Genomic DNA, 18,315 nt, shown 5'->3' with positions numbered 1-18,315 from the left:
TGGTTGAAACAATCATAATGGCTGCCTTTATTATTTCCTACTAAGCAGGCCAGATTAAAAACAAAACAAAATTTAAAAACTCATGAGCTTTATTTTGATAATACAAACCTGTGCAAGCTCATAGTATCCAGCAGAACAAGCCAAACAAAGGAGGCTCTCCCCTTCCTCAGTGTGTTCATTTACACTTCGCCCTTCAATGAGTAACTTTCGCACAGCATTTACATCTCCTTCTGAACAGGCTTCTGCCAAACTGCGGCTATTAGGGAAAGAATATTGCAATATCAGGGTATGATATTATGAAACACTGAACAGCCTTAGTACATAGTGTTAAGCTAGAATAATTATTTCAATAGAATCTATAGGAAAAAAACTGAAAATAATTCAGTTCATTAAGTTTTTTAATCTCAATATAAAAGTCACTGAATTCAATTCTTTTAACATTATAAATGTTATCTGTTATATAAAAACAGAGGCCTGGTGCATGAAATTCATGCACGAGGGGGGGGGGTTGTAGGGGGAGGGGGGGTTGGTGTTCCCTCAGCCAGGCCTGCACTTTCTCACAATCCAGGACCCCTCAGGAGATGTCTGACTACCAGTTTAGGCCCGATAAACTGGCAGTCAAGTCAGGACATCCCTCTTGCAATCTGGGACTGCTGGCTCCTAACTGCTCACCTGCCTGCCTGCCTGATCGCCACTAACCACTCACCTGCCTGCCTGATCGCCCCTAACCACTCTGCCTGCCTGCCTGATCGCCCCTAACCACTCGTCTGCCTGCTTGATCACCCCTAACCGCTTCTGCCTTGGCCCACGCCGTGGCGGCTTCATCTGGAAGGTCGTTCAGCTGTCCGGTCTAATTAGCATATTACGCTTTTATTATTATAGATTATTATAGATAAAGTCAAATTTACTGTAAGTGTAAAGAAACCAAAATTTTAAAACATAAAACTTTATAGAATATCACATGAATAAAATACAATTTATAAGTACACTTCATTTTGTTTAGGAACTGGAATTTGCTTTTTTTTTTTTTAATCGTCACCTGAAGACAGACTTAATGAGAGAAACATTGATGCAAGAGAAAGAAAGATCAGATCAATCTATCAGTTGCTTTCTGTACGTGCCCCAACCCCACCTGCAACCCAGGTATGTGCCCTGAGCTCCTTCAGGTTCTTTTGAATGAGAAAGCCAGAGATCTGTTTTAAAAAAAGTAGATCATGTCATTCCTGCTCAGAATCTTCCAATAGCCTCTAATCTCACAATAAAGGCCAAAATTTATACAACATCTGTCCAGTGGTAACATCCACACTCTTCCTTTTTATCTTCTTGTTTCATCACTTACTATACTCACTCTTGCTCTTTCTACTTTAGCCACATTGATTTTCCTGCTTGCTATAAAAAATGCTAATTAAGCTCCTTTTACCAAGAGAACCTCTCTCAGACACAGCTCACTCACTCCCTTGACTATTTCAGATTTTTACTAAAAGGCCACCTTTTAAGTGAGGATCTCTGACCATTAAAAATGCAGTGTGACCTCCAACACCACACACTGCCCTAGCACTTCCCCACTCAATTACCTGACCCATAATTCTTACTATTCATTGTGTGCCATACTAAGTATTTCACCTACTTGTTAATTTTATTGTTTCCTTACCAAAGTCAGTCTTGAACAGCAGTTAGTAAGCTTATCTCTTATCTTCCATTCTATAGGATACTGACTGTTCCTAAACTGTCAGTGTTCTCTACCCTTTTTAAACATATCCTTCCCACAAGACACTTTCTATATAAGAACATACCCTACCTTTCTCTCTTTCAAGTGGTCTCTTATTCTCTCCCCCCATCAGGCACACACCACCCTCTACCTTCCCATTTAGACTTTCATTCAATTTCCACATGTGTATGCTAGCTTTAAAACAACCTTATTGGAATTACTCTAGCAACAGCTGAATTTAAGAACTCATGACAAAGGGTATGCTAAATATGGCACATGATACTGCACTTACCTAATGTAAAATCTGGAATGTAGCACTCACTGTATTCCACTGTATTTCTCATGCCTTGCTGAATAAATATCACTGTCACAAACATGTTCTACTGCTTTGTTGATAACTTCTAGTATTTTCAATGCCCCAAAGATCTATAATTGTTTTTTTCTATTTTATTTCCAGTTTGAATTAACACATTAAGGTATTTTAATTTTCTCTTCAAGGTGTTTTATAATTTTCTCATTTTCTCTCTTGCCAGTCTCAGCAGGCACCACATCAAAATATATCTAGAGATTGCCCGGCCGGAGTGGCTCAGTGGTTGAGCATCGACCCATGAATCAAGAGGTCACCGGTTCTATTCCTGGTCAGGGCACATGGCCAGGTTGCAGGCTCAATCCCCAGTAAGTGGCGTGCAGGAGGCAGCTAATCGATGTTTCTATCTCTGCCTTTCCCTTCCTCTCCCTCTGAAAATCAATAAAAAAAATTTTTTTTAAATATCTGGAGATCAATAATATTGTAGGCTAGAAAAACTGAACTGTTAACTAAGGAACAGAATCTGAGGATACCTAAGGAAGAATTAATATATGAGAAGATTGGTAAAGTAAATTAATAAGAACACAAAAATCTACATAAATAAAGACAATACAGAGTAAAGAGAAATAGCAAATTCATACTCTTGGTAATACTATATAACTTATTTTACATTCTTAAAAGTAGAATTGGCTTTGTACAGCCCGGTCGACATGGCTCAGTGGTTGAGCGCTGACCTATGACCCAAGAGATCAGAGGTTCGATTCCCAGTCAGGGCACATGCCTTGATTGCAGGCTCCATCCCAGGTAGGGGGCATGTGTGAGGCAGCCAATCAATGATTTTCCCTCATCACTGATGTTTATACCTCTCTCTCCCTCTCCTTTCCTCTCTGAAATCAATAAAAATATATTAAAAAATAAAAACTAAATTATTATACAAAAACCAATTCTTAAATGCTATTTTTAATTCTCTAAATATATATAAAAGAGAATATTCCCATTTTCTCAATTGTTTAAAGGCAACTGCTAAAATAAACAAAATAGCTTCCTTTTAAAGAAAAAAAAAAAGGAAGCTTCTGAGGAGATAAGGAACACGTATTAATGATTTTCCCCCAGCCATTTCTTTGGAGTTTACATCCATTTTTCACACTACTATATATATAATTACTTTCATATATGAGATAGTGTGATTTTTATTGCATAGCATCATCAGAAAAACTTAAAAAGCTAAGTCACAACCAATTTAGTGAATGAGCCCTTACTATACTATATAGAAGGAATTGTAGAACATACAAAAATAAATGTACATGCTACAATGTGCTTGAATGTAAGTGTTACATTCAAGTAATGGAACTAGATCTATGACATTTTTTGTACATTTATAAAGCAAACAAATAAAAACCATGTCCTTTAAAACAGAACTATGTACATGAACTGGAAAATGGCATGACTAATTAGAAAGCATTTACTTCTTTGTCACCAAAACATTAAAAGAAAATCTAAATCAGCAAAATATCTTTTATAATGTTATCAGCTAAGAAGTTAGCTTTGCAGACAGGCAGACACAACGGTGTCCCAGCTCTGCCACTTGTCACCTATTTGAACTTAAGTTATTCACTTCTCTTAAGCTTTTCTTAAGTAAAATGGGTATAAAAACAAAACCCATGATTAAGACTTTTTGTTAGTATAAACAAGATAACACATGTAAAATGTCTAGTATAGTTCCAGGAACAAAATAAATGTTAATTATTTTATTATTTTTAAGAAAATGTTTTTTATATTGATTACAATGAAAATGTACTTACTTGTCCGACTGCCCTGCATTGGCTGTGCTTTCAGCTCTCATACGGGTAAGTGCAGCAGCAGCTTCATCCAACGCACAACTAACAGATGATGTCAACCTCCGAAGCACTTCAGGATCTGCAAAGGCTTTACCATCAGCCGTAGATAATTTGCCTATTCCTATATATTATTGTCACACCAAAATGAATGCACCCAAAAGGAGAAATAAAGCAAAATTCAAGTTATTTAACTCTATATATGTTATCAAATAACCTACAAATGGTACATTATAATATATGTTGTCTGCCCTGAATCTTTTGGAAAAACACTCTTTTCCAATTCTCTGATAATCTTCCTATTCCTTCCAAGTGACCTATAACTGCTTGATTCCATGATTCTCCTGTGTCAGAAATGGGTGTTTGGCTATACTGAGACAATTAAACAACCTATGTTCAAAGGATGTTAAATTGCTAAGATGAGGGTCTTGAATTATTTGGTCACTTTTCGCACCATAGTGAAAAAGACTACCCCAAAAATAAGTCAACAAAGAAAAGAACAGATAAGTAAGAAAGGAGACAGAGTTCTGATAAAGTTATTTTGACTCAATGGTGCCAGAAGCCAGCACCAAACCTATACTTTTGGTAAATACCCACTTTTATTTAAGAACTAGAGGCTTGATGCACAAAATTCGTGCAAGGGGCTTGGCCCTTGCAACCGCATGGCTTGTCTCGGCCCTCGCAGCTCCGGCTTCATCCGGAAGGATGTCTGGAAGGTGTTCAGCTGTCCGGTCTAATTAGCATATTACGCTTTTATTATTATAGATGTTTAGTTGGGCTACTATCACGTGACCAAAAATGGACTAATAAAACATTATAGGCTATAATAACCTATATCTGAATACCTATACCTATTTATTTCAAATTAGGACTGCAACTTATTATACTCAAAATCCTATCTAAATGTACCATATTTTCAAAATTCAGAATAACATTTCAAAAAGAAAAACATTTCAAAAGCAGAAATGGTTAGTAACCATTTCCACAAAATATAACTTGTTCTTTTCCAGATATTATAAAGAAAGCTTATCTCTAACCTTTATAATTCTAACTTAGTAGTGCTTAATCCAGATTGTCCATCAGGGAACAAAGCTTTACAAAAATATAGATGCTAAGCTCTCCTATATCTAAAGATGACATTTATTAGGAAGTGGGGTGAGGGCATCTACATATTTTAAAAGCTCTAAGAAAATTCTGATACACAGCCAGGATTAAGGACCTTTACACTAACTGTAAGATAAACATCTGATATTACGATGGATATTATAGAACCTCCCATTACTGAACATGTGGTACACGAAATGGAAGCACTGCTATCACTTAGGAGCTTGCTAGAAATGCAGAATCTCGAGCCCTAAGAATTACTGGTACAAAAACCTGCATTTTTTTTAAAAAGATCCTCAAGTGATTTAGATGCACATTAAAGTTTAAGAAACACTACTATAGGTTTTAAAACAAACTATTTAACTAAGATATAGACCAAAAAGACCACTCATCCAGAAATAACAAACATATTTGTGCAGGTTTCTCATAACAGAAGGGTTTTAGGGTTAGGATTATGTTATATGGCACAGAAGACCTGAAGACAGGGATTATCTTGGTAGGCCTGACCTCATCACATGACCCATAAAGAGATTGGCTGATTAGAATGGAGAAAAGGAAGTTAAGTCAGAGGTGCAAAGCACGAGGAGTCAAAGATAGAGGATGCCACATGTAAAAAAATGTGGGCAACCTCAAGGAAGTGAGCCCCAGCTAATAGTCCATTAGGAAATTGGAACCTAAGTCGTACTACAACTCCAAGGAACTGAATTCTGTTATCAACAACAACAAACTTGGAAGCAGACTTTTTCCTACAGCCTAGTCAACTCAGGTGACATCTTAATTTCAGTCCATGAGACAATGAACAAGACAATCTAGCCCCACTGTGTGCCCTGATGTCTCATCTACAGAAATTAAAAGATAGTAAATGGGCACTGTGTCACATTGCTATGTTTATTGTAAATTGTTATGCTCCAATAGGAAATTAGTTATATTACATATATAATATATAATAAACTATATATATAGTAAAACCCACCAGTTGACAACATATTAATGTACACCTTTGAATTTATCTTTCAATGGCATTGCTACTAACTATAAACAAAACACAGGATTCATCAGGCATTTGAAATCTTAAATGTGTAAGATAGCAAAAAAAAAAAAAAAAATCAAAATAAGATCACAACCTTAAGGAAGAGTAAGGAAAAATAGAGTTAGGAGAATATCCTAAATAAGTGTGGCATCAAACTTCTGAACTGCAATAGCAAAAATTAGGATACAATGGAGAATGAACTTCAAAAGTTTTTAAAAAAGTGATTTTTAAACTAGCCTTCTATGCCTAGTCAAACTATCAATTATGAAGATAGTGTAAAAGGCATTTTGGACAAGGTCTCAAAAACTTTTCTCAAGCATCTTTTCTCAAGAGGCCTAAACTGTAATCAATCTCAACATCATTAAAAGAGAAACAACCAAAGTACCTATGTGATACAAAAGGAAACATAAACACCAGGAATGACTATTCTTGCCAAATGAACAGAAATCTGGTCAAATATCTGGATCTGAATTCTGATTCAGGAAATGATAACACACAGAGGTACAACTGGGAAAATCCACAGAGTGAGACAAATGACTCATTTCTTCAAAAATAAGTAGGAGCCCAGCCTGCATGACTAAGTGGCTGAGCATCGACCTATGAACCAGGGGATCACGGTTCAATTCCTGGCAAGGGCATATACCCGGGTTGCAGCTCAATCCCCAGTGAGGGACGTGCAGGAGGCAGTTGATCAATGATTCTCTTCCATCAATGATGTTTCTAGCTCTCTCTCCCTCTCCCTTCCTCTCTGAAATCAATAAAAAAAATTAAAAAGTAGGATAAAAAGCCCTAGATGGTGTTGCTCAATGGTTAAGAGTGTTGACCCATGAACAGCAGGTTTAATTCCTAGTCAAGGGGATGTAAATGGGTTGCAGGTTCAATTGCCAGCTCTGGTAGGGCAGTGTGCAGGAGGCAACCAATCAATATGTCTCTCTCATATCGACGTTTCTCTTTCTCTCTCTTCCCCTCCTCTCGTCCCTTCCACTCTCTCTCTAAAAAAAAAAAAAAAAAAATCAATAGAAAAAATATCCTCAAGTGAGGATTAACAAAACAAAACAAAACAAAACAAAAAAAAAGAGGAAAAAGGAACTGTTATGACTAAGGCACGCAAAAAAATTCATTAACATAAAAAATAATTTCTGAACACTGACAGGATATCCGGCAATATTAAGGAATTACTATTATTTTTTCCTTAGATATGTAATGGTATTATGGTTTTATTTCTCTCTTTTTAAGACATTTTTATTGATTTCAGAGAGGAAGGGAGGAGGGACAGAAACATCAATGATGAGAGCGAATCATTGATCGGTTGCCTCCTACATGCCCCACACTGGGGATCGAGCCCACAACCCTGACATGTGCCCTGACAGGGAATTGAAACATGATCTCCTGGTTCATAGGTCAACACTCAACCACTGAACCATGCCAGCCGGGCTTATTTCTCTTTTTTAAAGTTCTTAATTTAGAAGTACATATTGCATTATTTATATATGAAATAATATGATGCTTAGATTTGCTTTAAATTAACATGTGGGGTGGGTAGTCAGCAAGGAGGTAATGTGTAAAGATGAAACAAAGTGTCCATACATCCCAGCAGGTGATTGAGTGTCAACCTATGAACCAGGAGGTCATGGTTTGATTCCTGGTCAGGGAACATGTCTAGGTTGTGGGCTTGATCACTAGTAGGGGGTGTGCATGAGGCAGTCAATCAATGATTTCCTTCATCATTGATGTTTCTATCTCTCCCTTTTTCTCTGAAATCAATAAAAATATTTTTAAAAATGTGTCCATACATTGGTGGCTGTTGAAGCTGGATGATGGATATGCCAAGGATGTACTATGGTATTCTTTCTGGATTTGTATATGAAATTTTTTCATATAAAAAGGGAAGGAGATACATGAGGAGGGAGAGGAGAAGTGAGAGAAAGAAAGAGAGGGAGGGGGCAGGCTAGCTTGTTAACTTCTATAAGTAAAATAAAATGGTACTCTACCTCCAAAAGTAGAGTACCTTTTGGCTGCAATCAACTTGCATGTAGCAACATCTTTGTACCTGATTTTGCCTCTTGGAGCCCCAGAAAACAAACTTCCCTCTTGTATTCAACCTGAGTTTTCTCATCTTCAGGAGAAACAATCCCTGTTCCTCTTATGACATGTTTTCAAATTATTTTACAATCCCCATTTCCCTCACACAGACTTCTACAGCATCATCAATTTCTGGCAAATGCTAAATTATATCTCTACTATACTGTAACAAAGAGTTGTCTATACTCAAGGACAGGACCTTCCATGTGTCCCTACTATGTTTTCATCTGTATCTGGCTAAGAAACTTTTTTTTAAATATATTTTATTGATTTTTTACAGAGAGGAAGAGAGAGGGATAGAGAGTTAGAAACATCGATGAGAAAGAAACATCGATCAGCTGCCTCCTGCACACCCCCTACTGGGGATGTGCCCGCAACCAAGGTACATGCCCTTGACCGGAATCGAACCTGGGACCTTTCAGTCTGCAGGCCGACGCTCTATCCACTGAGCCAAACCGGTTTTGGCTGGCTAAGAAACTTTTAATACCAGGTTACGCATTCTAGAATTTTACCCAGGATAGAAAACTTAACTATGAGTCCTTCAAATATTTAGATGCTGTGTTAAAAGATATTTATTCAAAGGATTACCAAACAGTAGGTCAGTTTTATTCTATAATTAAGTAGCAGTTTACATGCATTGCATGTACAATATATAGCACAGCGAGGTGCTCAAACCATGAACACAGTACAATTATTTAAATAATCAAGAGTTACTATTCCCTTATAGTTAAGACATATATATATATATATATATATATATATATATATATATATATATATATATATATATATATATAGCTAAATCCTTTATCATGTCATGTAATCTCCTATAGGAACAATATAATGATGATCCACTTTACAAAAATAATTCACTTCACAGGGTTTTAAGAGATAGTCTCTGACAAAAAAGTGGGGGGAATTATATACAGTCGATTCTCGTTATTCATGGTATTTATGTTCTGTAGAGTTGCTGGGAACCCTGAATTCATGAATACTGAACTACTGCTTCTATAGGAAAACAGGACTAGGTTCCTTCAAGCCTCTGATAACAACATTTGCATTAACTAGTCAATATATTTTTGTTTTATGTGTTTTTTTGTTTAAAGACAACCTTATTTAATATTTAGTTGATTCATTAACATTAAACTCATGACTAATAACTCATGCATGAAAGAAGCTTATCTAACATGTATTTTTCTTAAGGCACATCACAGCCTTCTCACATTTAGAAACACTAGGCAGCATTTCAGCATTATACTTTGGGGCCATTTTAAACAGTGAAATTACCAACAAAATGTACACAAATTTGAAAAACGTGGCACTAAGTAGATTGTGAAAAGGACACTTGTTTACAGTATGAAAGCTGAAACAAGAAGGCAGAACATCACCTTATTCCACCTCAGCGGGGAACATGTGTGTAGGACGACTCAAATTTTTCACCATTCTGTGCATTTCTATGAAAGACTGAGAAAGTGCTGTGAGTACTAATTTTGGGGTACAAATACATTTTATCAAGTAGGCAAATTCACAAATATGGAATTCAGGACTAATGAAAATCGACTGTATAAGAAGTCCCTCTTTATAAAAAGGTTGACAACAACCTTATATTTTACTCTGGTAATAAAAATATTCTTTAATGAAATGTTCCATGTAATTCTCTAAAAAATAATACATTAACCTTTATGAACAGTATTATACTAAATATCCAAGGTCATACATTGATAATGACAGAAATTTTTTAGATTTATTGTAACTTTAATTAGGTAGACTTATTACATATGTGGACTTTGAGGACTTACCTGCAGCTTCTAGTAAAGCTTCCAGTCTAGCTTGTGTTTCTGGATCTACTGTCCTGAGGTCTGCACCATCAGCAGTACCTGACAAGAGCAATTTGGAAGCCGTTTCCAGCATTGGATTTTCCAAGTCATCCTGATCCAAAATGAAAGACTCCACCTAGAAAACAAATACAAACAGAAAGGAAGGGAGGAATGAAAGGAGAAAGGGAAAGTGGAAAGAGAAATAAACAGAAGAAAAAGGAAGGGGAGAGAAAAAATATTTTAACATAAATATCAACGATAATAAATTCAATGCAATCCTAAATAAATTCAATGGGGTTATATAAGCCCACTGTATAACTAAAGGAGAAAATCACAATTGTAAAAGAATTTTAAAATATATTATTACCATGCAATCTAAACTTTTTACAGAAATCATAGTATTCTTTTCTATTTTAATTTAGTGGGATGAGGGTCATGTAGGAGGAGGATATAAGGTTAAACTGTGAAACCTTTGACTTAGGCAGAGGATCTATATCAGCTGTTCTTAGATTTTTTGCTCTCAGGACCCCCTTTACTACACATATAAAGTACTGCACTCCCAAGGACTTCATATAAAGGTTAAATTTATTAACATTTACCATATTAAAAATTAAACTACCATATAAAAAAAAAACACCCCACATTCATTAACATCACCCACCACTGATTTCATCAGAAAAGTTTTTAAGTTCTGGAAAGCTTTTAAGCCCAGGCAAATAAACTTCCAAAATTCTAATTTGTACTTGAAAACTTACTTTTATCATTGGCAAAAAAATGACCACCAATCATTTTCCTTAAAGTGACAGGCTCACTTCTATTATTTCCAAGAACTTTTGCCAAATATCTAAATTTGATCAGTGTAATGTGTCTGTCTGTCAGTTATATTTTTCTAGCAAAAATGGCATTTCATGAGAGAAAAGAAGGAGCTAAAAGATGTCATTACCTGACACCTAAAATACACACAAATGCTTTATGTGTATTTCCCATTTTTGTCACACACAATATTAAAAGAATGTATTCAAAATGGAGATTTCATAAAATAAATATTTATTGCTTCAAGATTTTGTTGTTGTTGCTGTTAATCCTCACCTGAGGATATTTTCTTCATTGGTTTTTTGAGAGAATGGAAGGGAGGAGGACAGAGAAAGAAACAGATGGGAGAGAGACACATCGATTGGTTGCCTCCCCCACACGCACTGACCCGGGGCCTGGGATCGAGCCAGCAACCAAGGTATGTACCCTTGACTGGAAATGAACCCATGACCCTTCAAGTCTGCGGGCCAATGCTCTAACCACTGAGCCACAGGCTAGGGCTCAAGATTATTCTTAAAGTAAAACTGGCTTTTTTAAAACTGTGAGGACATGGCAGTGAAGAATATAATGATAGTAGTGCAATTTAAAGAATTAGAAAATAACGAACTTATAACACTCAGGGAAAAGTTTGTTTTGACATCCTTTGTCATAGTGCTACTTACAAATAGGTACTACAATATACTTTCCTATTTTCTGATAAAACATCACTATTTAACATGATCAGGGAAACCTTATTTCAAAAATCTAAGGTACTCCTAACACTGCAATAACTAAAATAGATTTTTAAAAAATTACTAACCTATAACACAATTACATTCATGCCTAGTATCTAGATATCAGAAATAAGGAGAGAAAAAAAAAAGCACCTTAAGGAACACATTCTTAACCTTCAATAACATCAGAAACTCTGTATTGTTCCATCTTTTCAAAGTCATCTGTCTTGTAACAGGCATAACTGCTATATTTAATCAACACATTTAATATTAAAGGTTAAATTTAGAGGGAAACAATATGTTTCTCTCTAAATTTCCTAAGCTAATGCAGTTTACCATTAAATAACATTTCAGATTTCTAATATTTCAAATACAAATACACAGGACACTCTGAAAATTATCTAAGTAAATATTTGAAGAATTTCACAGTATGTTAATTTTAACCAGCCAATACTCTTAAGAGCATTAAGAAAATGAGTTTCTAAAGAAAAGTTGCTTCACAATGAAATTTTCTGCTAAACAATATTACAATCCAATGGGAGAAGACAAAGTAAAGGAAATAAACATGGAAAAAGAAACACGAAAACAATATTTTAAAGTTTTAGAAAACCAAAGTTCTCAAAGAGTAGTGCATGGTTAATGCCAAATTAAAAGTTCAGGTCAGAGGTATTAAAATTGTTCAAAAAAGATACTGCATGCAGAAAGAATAATATGAAAGGCTTTTTACTGGAGTAACTAATTTGTATAAGATATAAGAGAAGAGAAGAATGTGTCACTGATAGACAAATATACAATTTCTATATGCTAGAACAAAGGATTTACTGTAGGAAAAGTCAGAAAGTTAAAAGTTGAATTATAGAAGGTATTAAGTTTCAATCAAAAGTGACTTTCAGACACAAAGTCCCCTATTGATAGATTGTACCTTCACTAAGCTTGGTAAAAATTTACTAAGAAGAATGCATGTCAATATCTTCATGAGGAAGACTAAGTACAGAAATAGTTTCTAACTGACTTAAAAATTTAATCCATAAACTCTTAGGTTGCTTTTTAAGTCCACTATTCAAACTATGTGAAAAATGTGGTAATTTAAAAAACAGTACACTTAAATGACTAGTAAATTCTATATATGTAGATTTTTGAAAGGTATAAGGATAAAAAAAATAGGAATGAATATCCTATATAATAAAAGGGTGATATGCAAATCGACCAAACAGCATAACGACCGGTCTCTATGATGCACACTGACCTCCAGGGGGCAGACACTCAACACAGGAGCTGCCCCCTGGTGGTCAGTGCACTTCCACAGGGGGAGCGCTGCTTAGCCACAAGCTGGGCTGACAGATGCACCAGCGGCGGTGGCGCGAGTCTCTCCCGCCTCCACACCAGCGCTAAGGATATCCCACTGCTGTCAGTCCGACATCCCCTAAGGGCTCCTGGACTGCAAAAGGGCACAGGCCGTGCTGAGGGAGCCCCCCCCCCCCCCCCCGCCCCGCCGCCCATTCAGTGCACAAATGTTGTGTACCGGGCCTCTATTCTATTATATCCTCCACACTCCCAGTTTAAGATAAATGAAGAAAACTAATTTCTAGGATACTGTTTGAATCTAAAGACCAAAACTACTTCAGCTGCTTCCTGTGAGATCTAACCAAGTCTCTCAAGTCATCTCTAGGTTTTCATTCTGCATAATTTTTCACAAATTCATCACATGACTTACTACATATATTTATTGCCTTTCTAACATTCATGGAAACAGGAACTTGTTTGGTTCACTGATATATATCCAGCAAGTAGAACTGTGCCCATCACATTGAGAGGACTTACATAATTCTAGAGTAACTAAAGGTGGTTAGGGGATCCTTCCCTTTCTGATTATGAAAGGCTAAAGTGCATTTGGAGAAGAAGACATAGTTAGCTACAAAAAATAAATTCAAGGATATATTTATTACATATAGAAAAATTGTACATTAGGTAGCAGCTAAAGCAAAATGCTATCTTCATTGACTTATTATTCTTAGATTGATTACACTAGTCTCTATACTTAAGTGCATATTAAATCCTTTTGGGTTTGAATGATTAAAAGTGATCTTTTACTGCAGAGATTGTGTTTGTTTAAAAAATGATTCTTTAACAGTAATACTATTAGATTAGCAAAGTAATTATAATCATTTTTTTGTTTGTTTGTTTTGTTTTGTTTTTACTTTCTTCCCCCCACAAAAAACATAAAATAAACCAAGGTCTGGATTTGTTTGTGCCATTAATGGTACACGTCTATACTCAAAACACAAAGGCACATAGAAATTTGAAAATGCACGGATATCCATCTATACCAACAGTGAATATTAATTAGCATTACATTTCAAACTAACTCCTCTTCAAAAGACAAATTATCAATGCCATTACAAAAGAGCAGAACATTTTGTAGTGTAATAAACTGGCATTTATTTCAAAGAATAAAGATATAGTATATTCTGACTGACTGGACATCATATATACAAATTTCATTCAACTTACCAAATATTCATCACCAATTACATACTATGTGAGAACAGTAAGATAGCCAAAAGAGAATGGAAATGCAATAGTTGTTTTATAATCAATTTTTTCCACAAATATAGGCTACAAAGTCAATTCTCAGAGCAAACAGCTAACTATATCAAACAAGATTTTAAAGTAGTACTAAATAGATACTAATACAATGATTACACAGAGAAAAAAATCCTGAAAGAGAGTGGTAAAAGAATAATGCTATGCCCTAACTAGTTTGGCTCAGTGGATAGAGCGTCGGCCTGCGGACTCAAGGGTCCCAGGTTCGATTTCTGTCAAGGGCATGTACCTTGGTTGCGGGCACATACCCAGTAGGGAGTGTGCAGGAGGCGGCTGATCTATGTTTCTCTCTCATCGATGTTTCTGACTCTCTATCCCTCTCCCTTCCCCTCTGTAAAAAATCAATAAAATATATTTAAAAAAAAAGAATAATGTTAAAGAAAGATGGGGCCTTTGAACACTGTGCTGGGAAGCTTAGAATATATACTAGAGGCCCTGTGCATGCAATTGGTACACTGGGGGGAGTGGGGATCCCTCAGCCTGGCCTGTGCCCTCTCACAGTCTGGGATCCCTGGGGGGGATGTCAGCCTGCCAGCAGTCAGACATCCCTCTTACAGTCCAGGACCCCTAGCTCCTTACCACCCACCTGCAGCGGAGGTGGGAGAGGTGCTCACCAGCTGTGAGCCCGGCTTCTGGCTGCGCGGAGCTCCCCCTGTGGGAGTGCATTGACCACCATAGGGCAGCTCCTGCATTGAGCATCTGCCCCCTGGTGGTCAGTGCACATCATAGCGACCAGTTGTTCCGCCAGTCATTCCACTGTTCGGTCGATTTGCATATTAGGATTTTATTAGATAGGATGCAATTTCATTTAATTGCACCTTGCAGGCACTGCATTTGTAAAAATATATATTTGTGGCAACCCTGTGTCAAGCAAGTCCATCAGCTCCATTTTTCCAACAGCATTTGACTACTTCATGTGTCTCTATATCAAAGTTTGGTAATTCTTGCAATATTTCAAATCTTTCCATTATTATTATATTTATTATGATGATCTGTGATCAGTGACCTTTGATATTACAATTGTAATTGTTGTGGTATACCACAAACTGCATATAAATGGGATAACTTATTCAATAAATGTCACATGTGCCCTGGCTGGTGTGGTTCAGTTGCTTGGTCATCATCCTATGCACTGAAAGGTTGCCAGTTTGATTCGGGGTCAAGGTACATGCCCAGGTTGCAGGCTCAATCCCCAGAGTGTACAGGAGGCAGCCAAAAAATGTTTTGCTTTCATATCGCTGTTTCTCTCTCTTTCTCTGCCCCTCTCACTTTCTCTAAAAATCAATAAATATTTTTTAAAATGTCATGTGTGTTATAACTCCTCCACCAACAATGTCTACTCTCTCCCTCTCGTTGGAACTCCCTACTCAATGAGATTTGGCCAATTAATAACCCTACAATGGCCTCTAAGTGTTCAACTGAAAAGAAAGAGTCAAAAACAGCTCTCACTGTAAATCAAAAAGCTAGAAATGATTAAGCTTAGTAAGGCATGTCAAAAAAGCCGAGATAGGCCAAAAGCTAGGCCTCTTGTACCAAACAGTTAGTCAAGTTATGAATGCAAAGGAAAAGTTCTTGAAGGAAATAATAACTTCACTGCAGTGAACACACAAATAAGAAAGTGAAACAGCCTTATTGCCAACATGGAGAAAGGTATAGTGGTCTAGATAGATCAAACCAGCCATAACATTCCCTTAAGCCAAGCCTAATCCACAGCAATGCCTAACTCGCTTCAATTCTATGAAGACTGAGAGACGTGATGAAGCTACAGAAGAAAAGTTTGAAGCTAGCACAGGATGGCCCATTAGGTTGAAGGAAAGAAGTTGTCTCCATAATATAAAAATACAAGGTGAACAGTAAGTGCTGATGTAAAAGTTGCACCAAAAACCCCCCACAAAACAACAAAAAAGAAATAGAAGTTGGAGGAAGATATCTAAAATATTTAGCTAATGAAGGCTGTTACAAAACAGCCTTACATTGGAAGAAGATGACATCTAAAACTTTCATAGCTAGAAAGGAAACGTCAATGCCTGACTTCAAAGCTTCAAATGACAAGTTGACTCCCTTGTTAGGAGTTAATGCAGCTGGTTACCTTAAGTAGAAGCCAATGCTCATTTACTATTCTAAAAATCCTAGGATTCTTAAGAATTAGGTAAAATCTACTCTGCCTGTGTTCTATCAATGGAACAAAGCAAGCCTGGGTAACTAACAGCACATGTTTACAACATGGTTGACTCAAACTTTTAAGCCAACTGGTGAGACCTCTGCTCAGAAAATAAGACTCCTTTCAAAATATTACTGCTCACTGACAATGCACCTGGTCATTCAAGAGTGCTGATAGAGATGTACAATAAGACTGATGTTGTTTTCTTTTTTCTTTCTTTAGATTGATGTTATTTTCAAGCTTGCTAACAAAACATCCATTCTGAAACCCATAACTCAAGGAGTAATTCTAACTTTCAAATCTTATTTAAGACTAGAGGCCCGGTGCATGAAAATTCATGCACTGGAGGGGAGCTCCCTCAGCCCAGCCTGCCCCCTCACAATCCGGGAGCCCTCAGGGGCGGGAGGCGACCCGGCGATCAGGGAAAGGCGACGCCCCATCACACCTGTGCTGCTGCCACTGCCAGCAGTGCAAGCCTCGGCCGGCACTGGTTACCTGAACCTCGGGCAGCCCTGGGCAGCTGGACAGTTGCCATCCGAAGCTTGCCTGTGCCTCGGGCTCGCCCTGGGCGGCTGGGCAGCCGCCATCCGAGGCTTGCCTGCACCTTGGGCTGGCTGGCCCTGGGCAGCTGGGGGGCTGAAGGGACTCCGAAGGCAGGCGCGCGGCAGAGGTGGGCCCAGCCTTGCTGCACCTGCAGCCCGGGTGGGGCTGAAGGGACTGGGTTGACATCTTGTGGCTGTGGGCGCCGCTATCTTTGAGGGCATGGCAATTAGCATATTCCCTCCTTATTGGCTGTGGGCGCCACCATCTTTGTGATGATGTAAGGGCCAATTAGCACATTCCCTCTTTATTAGATAGGATATAGATTCTGTAAGGCTATAGCTGCCTTCCATGTTGATTCCTCTGATCATTCTGGGCAAAGTAAATAGAAAACCTCTGTAAACGATTCACCACTATAAATGCCATTAACGACATTCCTGATTCACAGGAACGGTCAAAATATCAACATTAACAGTTTGGAAGAAGCTGATTCTAAGCCTCAGGGATGACTGTAGACATAATGGAATCAGCAAAAGAACTAGAATTAGAAGTGAAGACTGAAATGTGACTGAACTGTTGCAACCTCATGATAAAACTTTAACAGATGCTTCTTATGGATGAGCAATGAAACTGGATTCTTGAGATGAAATCTGCTGGTGATGACATAAAACAATTTAGAATATTACATAAACTTTGTTGATAGAGCAGCAACAGGGTTTGAGAGGATCGACTTCAATTCTGAAAGTCTGTGGGTAAAATGCTATCAAACAGCATTGCATGCTATAGAAAAATCCTTTGTGAAAAAGGAAGAGTCAATCGATAAGTCAAACTAAATTGCTGTCTTATTTTAAGAAATTGCCACAGCCATCCCAATCTTCAGCAACCACCATGATTAGTCAGCAGCAAGACCTTTCACCAACAAAAAGATTATGACTTGCTGATGGTTTAGATAATGGTTAACATTTTTTAGCAATAGAGTATTTTTTCAATTTTTTATTGGTTTCAGAGAGGAAGGGAGTGGGAGAAAGAGATAGAAACATCAATGATGACAAAGAATCATTGCATCCTACATGTCCCCAACTGGGGATGAAGTCACAACCTGGGCATGTACCCTGATTGAGAAACAAACAGTAAAATCCTGGTTCACAGATCAACACTCAACCACCAAGCCACACCAGCCAGACAGCAATAAAGTTATTTAAGTGCTTTTTTGGACAAAATGCTATTGAACACTTAATAGACTAATGTAAATATAACTTTATATGTACTGAGAAACCGAAAAATTCACAACTATCACGATATTCACTTTATTGTGGTGGTCGGGAACCAAAGTTGCAATATCTCTGAGAAATGCTATAGTAAGATAAATAAGCAGTATTTGAGAAAGGTAATATTAAAGATGGTTTTGGATAGATTGTTGACAAAAAAAATCTGTTAGGAACTTACTACTTCAATATGTCAAATGACATATTATGCAAGGTGGGGATAGAAAAAAGGGTCAGTCTCTGAGCATAAAAATAACTTAGAAAATGAGAATCCAGTAACTCCAGAATTTGGACTTCTTGTCCTGGAACACTCCCCCATCCTCCCAATCCACCCCT

At 37.2% G+C, this 18,315-nt stretch overlaps 1 protein-coding gene across 6 annotated transcripts in view; it reads right to left on the bottom strand.

Moving 5' to 3' along the window:
* The window catches only part of ANKRD17 (ankyrin repeat domain 17), a 163,751-nt gene that overhangs the window by 86,459 nt on the left and 58,977 nt on the right, over positions 1 to 18,315 (bottom strand). For all 6 annotated transcript variants that reach the window (XM_079767840.1, XM_079767841.1, XM_079767843.1 and 3 more), the window contains exons 2-4: positions 9,866 to 10,019; positions 3,818 to 3,974; positions 109 to 256 (exon numbers count right to left, since the gene is read on the bottom strand). In XM_079767840.1, coding sequence (XP_079623966.1) covers positions 109 to 256; positions 3,818 to 3,974; positions 9,866 to 10,019 — 459 coding nt within the window. The remainder of the gene's footprint in view (positions 1 to 108; positions 257 to 3,817; positions 3,975 to 9,865; positions 10,020 to 18,315) is intronic.

Source organism: Cnephaeus nilssonii (genome assembly GCF_951640355.1).
Source record: "Cnephaeus nilssonii genome assembly, chromosome: 1".
NCBI classification, from domain to species: domain Eukaryota; kingdom Metazoa; phylum Chordata; class Mammalia; order Chiroptera; family Vespertilionidae; genus Cnephaeus; species Cnephaeus nilssonii.
Note: the sequence above shows the minus strand (reverse complement) of the source record. Positions and strands in the feature narration are given on the sequence as shown.